At 35.6% G+C, this 5,387-nt stretch overlaps 1 protein-coding gene across 1 annotated transcript; it reads right to left on the bottom strand.

The window, feature by feature from the left end:
• Nucleotides 1-392: 392 nt before the first annotated feature.
• On the bottom strand, nucleotides 393-4,737 carry LOC120080460 (2-isopropylmalate synthase). The gene is made up of 5 exons (XM_039035114.2): nucleotides 4,536-4,737; nucleotides 3,749-4,332; nucleotides 1,520-2,722; nucleotides 1,330-1,400; nucleotides 393-755 (listed from the first exon to the last, which is right to left on the bottom strand). Exons 2-5 carry the CDS (start codon nucleotides 4,310-4,312, stop codon nucleotides 419-421), a joined length of 2,175 nt encoding a protein of 724 aa, XP_038891042.1. The 5' UTR covers nucleotides 4,313-4,332; nucleotides 4,536-4,737; the 3' UTR covers nucleotides 393-418.
• Nucleotides 4,738-5,387: the final 650 nt, after the last annotated feature.

Here is a 5,387-nt window from a genome sequence, read left to right as displayed (position 1 = left end):
ATATCCTCATACCAATGAGTTGTCTGCTATAAAGTCGTGTTGTTGTTTATTGTTTTCTAGTTGTACGACCAATGTTCATTGTTTACACATGCTTTCAAACGTTTGCAAAAACCTTTTCCTCTAAACCTGTTTTCTAAAACCTTTTCTAAAAACGGAGGTAGAGATTGTTAGAAATGCCCATTGTGTCATCGGCTATTCGAATGTTGATTGGCCGACTTGTTTGAGGACAAGAACAAATGTCGCACAATCGCCTCGAAACCCTTATGAAGGTGCGACACTATGGACCAAGAGGTCCGTAGTTCAAATTCCCTACCCCCAATTTGTATTTAAAAAAAAAAAAAAAAAAAAAAAAAAAAAAAAAAAAAAAAAAAAAAAAAAAAAAAAAAAAAAAAGAGGAAAAAGAAAGCTATTTAGCAAATCAGTTATCATTATTTATTTTGATACATTTCCAAATTTTTTTCCTTTTCTTCCATCTCAACACGGCCAATTTATGTGATTTCCATTTGCGATATTTTGTTCTGTTCTTCATCCACTGCAAATAATCCTTCCCACGCTTGCACTCCACAAAGTCTGCTATATCATCATGGGATGAAGAGCCTAAACATTTTAGAAATACCTCCCCACTGCAAGTTTCTTCCGCTTTCTCTACGTCCATATTACTCTCCTCTTCACTATTACTATGACTGGCTGCAGTTTCCAACGATTGTCCCGACACATCCTGTATTCTTCGATGGCAGCTTTCGAGAGAATTCGTGCTGCAAGATGAAGGTTAAATAAATATACCTTAAAAAATCTTTCAACAGTAAAACAAGGCCAAAGCATTCCATTGCAGCCAGATCTTTCTGATATGTTAATGTCACAGGAACAGAAAAATACACAAAGCAAACAGTGCTGCATAAAGAAGTGCTAATAAGAAATGCAACTTGAACAATCAGACATCTTAAAACAAGGCTAATGGTACAGAAGAGAACAATTTAATCCAGTCAGCTGAAGAATTGGGCTTTACAAACATGTTTCTCATTGTCGTGTTTGTACAATACCAAAAAGAGAGAAGTTTTGAAATTCTCTCTAAAGAAGAAAAACCAACTATGAATAGCAATCTAAGAGATGAGGAAGCAGGAACTAGTACATAAAAGAGATCAGCATGAAATTTGCATTTAAAAGTAAAACAGTTTTAACATATCCATAAAGAGGAGTGACTGAATTCAGACACCCAATATGACACAAATACACAAGTGTGAAGTATAATGAACCCAGAAGATGAGAAGGTTTCATTTGGTCCATATACGGAATAGTTCTAAAGATATTGCAAAAAGTGGCTCCTTGTACCTTATGTGAATTGTCTGAATTTTTTGGAACTCCATTGCAACTGTTTCACTAGATTTTAGGTGTAAGAACCCCTGTAGTATATGTCAATAGTTAAAAGCAGTAATTAAAAGTGAGAGTGAAATGAAAGAGAAGAAAAATTAAAGAGCACAGCAAATCGAAGTAATTAAAATCAAAATAAAATAAAATGTACCTCTTCAGCTTTGTCAGAGCCAATTATTGATGATAAGGCATCTAGATCTCCTTCTTCAAAAACAAACAAATTCAATGTTGTCATAATTGCCAGTACACAGTCTTTCACTAAGATGTCAGACCCTCTAGAAAAGCTTAATGCCAGTAGTCCTATAAAATGCAGGAACATCCACTTGGAATTCTTATGCCTCTTTGGGTAAGATTTCATCAATTTAGATATGAGATTCTGATTTGGCAGGAAAATATCAAATTCCTGAAAACAGCCGATGATACTCAAAAGAAAACCATACTCCGTACTAGATGAAATGTCTCGTAAGTTTTTACGGCCACCAGAGTTTCCATGGTGCCTTAGACACCAGATAGCAGGCAAAAACGATGAACTCATCAACTTCAATATAGAAGCAAGAAGATAAATATCATAGTGACTTGTATACCCAGTCTTGTAAATTTCAGTGTCATTAACATCATCCTGAGAAGCTCCAAGAATTATACAATGTAAGATTGATAAAGAATCATCTTTGAGTGATTCATCCAAAATATGTTGGTTCTCCTCCACATACGACATTGATAAGGTTAGCAGCTCTGATTTATCCCTAAAAAACAAACAAGTGTTTTCATACTTGGAAATAAGATTGTCAATTTTTTCTCTCCTAACTTGATGAATATAAGATTCAAAAGGTTGCTGACCACTATTCCAAGGCACCCTTGAATTTGAAAAACAGCCATTGGAATTCAATGAGGTACCTTTCATATACGAATTAGACATATGCCTATTATACAGCATGATTGCCTTTTCAAATGCTATAAGGTACCAATCCATAAGTCTATGATCTGGGTTTGGGGATCTCAAGAAAACGCCGATGCCAATGACTTCAGAAACCAGTGAAATAAAATGAGCCTGAAACAGTTTGGGAGCAGAGAGCATGACAGGATTTAGAAGTAATGATAAAGCTGAGGTCAGGCTTAATTCAGGAACTTTTAAATCCTCATAGTGTGCCCAATAGAGTCTATTGAGGAAATTATGAAATGCCTGCTCATCAGAAACTGACAGAATAAAATGAGCAGAAATCACCTCCAGCACCGTCCCAATTCCACCATGAACTAGGTCGTGCATAAATATCATTTTAGTAGTAGAAGATACAGAATCTACCAGCATAAAGTATTCTCTTAATGATCTATGCATCAGAAGCTCATCCACGAATACCTAAGAATTAATAGCCCAAATTAACCGAGGTGACAAATCAACAAATGCACACAGTAATAATAATATATAAATAAAGCCAAAATGGTAACCAAACATAAGAAGCTTATCACAACAAGGTGAGCAGTTTGTCCCAAATTAACCGAGGTGACAAATCAACAAATGCACACAGTAATAATAATATATAAATAAAGCCAAAATGGTAACCAAACATAAGAAGCTTATCACAACAAGGTGAGCAGTTTGTGCAAGACATCATGAGAATTGACTGCCCCCTGAAACCCACTCCTCCACTAAGAATTAAAACGATATTATGTGAACATACGGAGATTGCCAAGCTGAATGGTGGCGAAGACAAGCCAACATCAAAGATCAGAAAGCAAAAGTGAGACATAGCTGCCCAACCTTTAGACCATGGGCATTTTCCATTTGCATAAAAACTTGCCGAGCACACTAATAAGTTGATGATCCAACCAAATAGATTCTTGGTATATAACAGATGCGAACTAAATGATATATATTAACAAAAGATAACAGTGCGCTTCTTCATGTGAGTATGTTCGGTTCAGTGAGTGCTCTTTTTTCTTTGGGGAGAAACCACATTTTCATTGTAAAAAATGAAAGAAATTACAAGGGCATATATCAAAAACCAGCCCGACAAGAAAAGAAGAAGAAGAAGGGAAAAAAAGTCTTACCCCAACTACAGAAAAGGACTTTAGTTCAAAAGAACGAAACCAAGCTCATAATTACAAAAAGATTTAGTCACAAACACCCACAAAAAGATGTTAAATTCAGCCACTTCCCAAAGTGAGTGCACTTGTGCATGTGAGTTCCTTATAATATTCCTACACAACAACATTCTTATCTAATTGGCATAGGTATCAAAATATTAGATCTTTTTAATCATGGTAATTGATTAATAACTTGTTAGAAAAATTATTTCTTGCAAGGGAAAAAAAGGTGAAAATGCAGTAAAAAGGAGAGAAATGATATCAAGTCCCCAAGGAGAGAAGGAAATTCTGTAAGAACCTCAAGGACTGCACATATGAATGGATGGCATGGATCAGAAGGCTCTAAAATACACAAGGAAGCAAAAAAATCCTCAGAGAAAATGGTAGTACAATGAGATTCAGTGATTCTGCATTCGTGTAAAAAAGACTTTTCCAAGCTGATGGAGTCTTTCTCCTCCTTTCCAGTTGTAATCAAATTTAGCAATTTCCTGAGAACTGAAAGAACTACACCGCCCTTTTCCAGTAGAGCATTTTGTTCGAAATCGACCAGAGTCATGATAACCAAACAACTTCTTAAGAGCAACATAAGTTCTTTAACGGCATCCCACAAATCATTGTCTTTACGAGCAAGTTCAGGAGAAGGGCAAAAAGAAATACTTCTCAAATCATGGAAAACTCCCTTAAACCTCCTATCAAGTTCTTTGAACAAAAAATCTGCCAAAGCCCAAAAATTCCGAAAACTTTCCTTGAATCCAGACCGACCAAATTCGTGGTTCAACTCATTCAACGCAGCTTCAGTTCTAGATAAATCCAATTGTTCACTTAAAGACAATTGAAGCAGGAGGCAGTACACACGTTTCATGATGGCAGGAGTTATAAACCCTGACGACGACAAAATGTAAATAAAGATGAGTAACAATCAAAGTTTTCATAGATTAATTCTCCAATGAACTCAGAATTCACCTAGTCTCAGCAGCAAGAAAACAGAAATAGCCGAAACTATACTAAAATAAAAATATATATTTACAAAAAAAAAGGGAAATGGCGAAATGCGAACAAGAAAACTAAGAGGATTTGGCACATACTTGTGAAATTCTGTACAGGCTAGGCACGGTTGTGGAAGCAGGGCGCCGTTGGTGCGCCGCAAGTTCCATGACGTGGGCGGCGAATTCTGGTTCAAAAGCCGCGGGAGAGAGTTCAGCTTGGGATTCTTACTTCAGGCCAGGTTCACAAAAAAAATTTCTACCAAATTAATTGTTTTACAACCCACGAAAAAAAATTATCCATAAAAAATTCTCATCACCAAATTATATCTTTATTTGACGGGATTAGAGTAGGGACATGGTGTGGGCCCAACCGAGGATATGAAGTATGGGGCGACCATTTGAAAATTTCAAAGAAGTATATTTGAAAATTTAAAAAAAAAAACATAAAAAAGAAAAAAGAAAAAACGAAAATACTTAACTTTTTTAAGATACCTGGTCGGGCTTCACCCATTCTTCATCGGGTACAATGGAAATGGGTTGAAATTATCTGGCAAGGAATTGGCGCCTACATACATGAACCTAGGTGGGAATTGTGTGCATTTTGTATGTTTTGGATTAATCGAGAATTGTATGTATTTTGTATGTTTTGCATGAACCCGTCCGAGAATTGTGCCTACATGCATGAACTTGCCCAGGTAATTGAGTGTATTTTGCATGTTTTACATAACACAAACTACTTAACAAAAAAAAAAAAAAAACATATTAAGCCAATTATAGAGTTTCATCTCTTGAACTATTAATTTCATAAAAGTTTGCTAAATTCTAAAACAATGCTCTATTTGTCCAAATCTGAATGATATATTGTCTACGAAAATATGTTATCCTATCTTGTGTTATGTTGTCATTGTGGACCTGGTTACATTGTATTAGGAAAAGTTACATGTGAACATA

This window comes from Benincasa hispida, chromosome 6, assembly GCF_027475165.1.
Source record: "Benincasa hispida cultivar pf3 chromosome 6, pf3_genome.v1.1, whole genome shotgun sequence".
NCBI lineage: Eukaryota > Viridiplantae > Streptophyta > Magnoliopsida > Cucurbitales > Cucurbitaceae > Benincasa > Benincasa hispida.
Note: the sequence above shows the minus strand (reverse complement) of the source record. Positions and strands in the feature narration are given on the sequence as shown.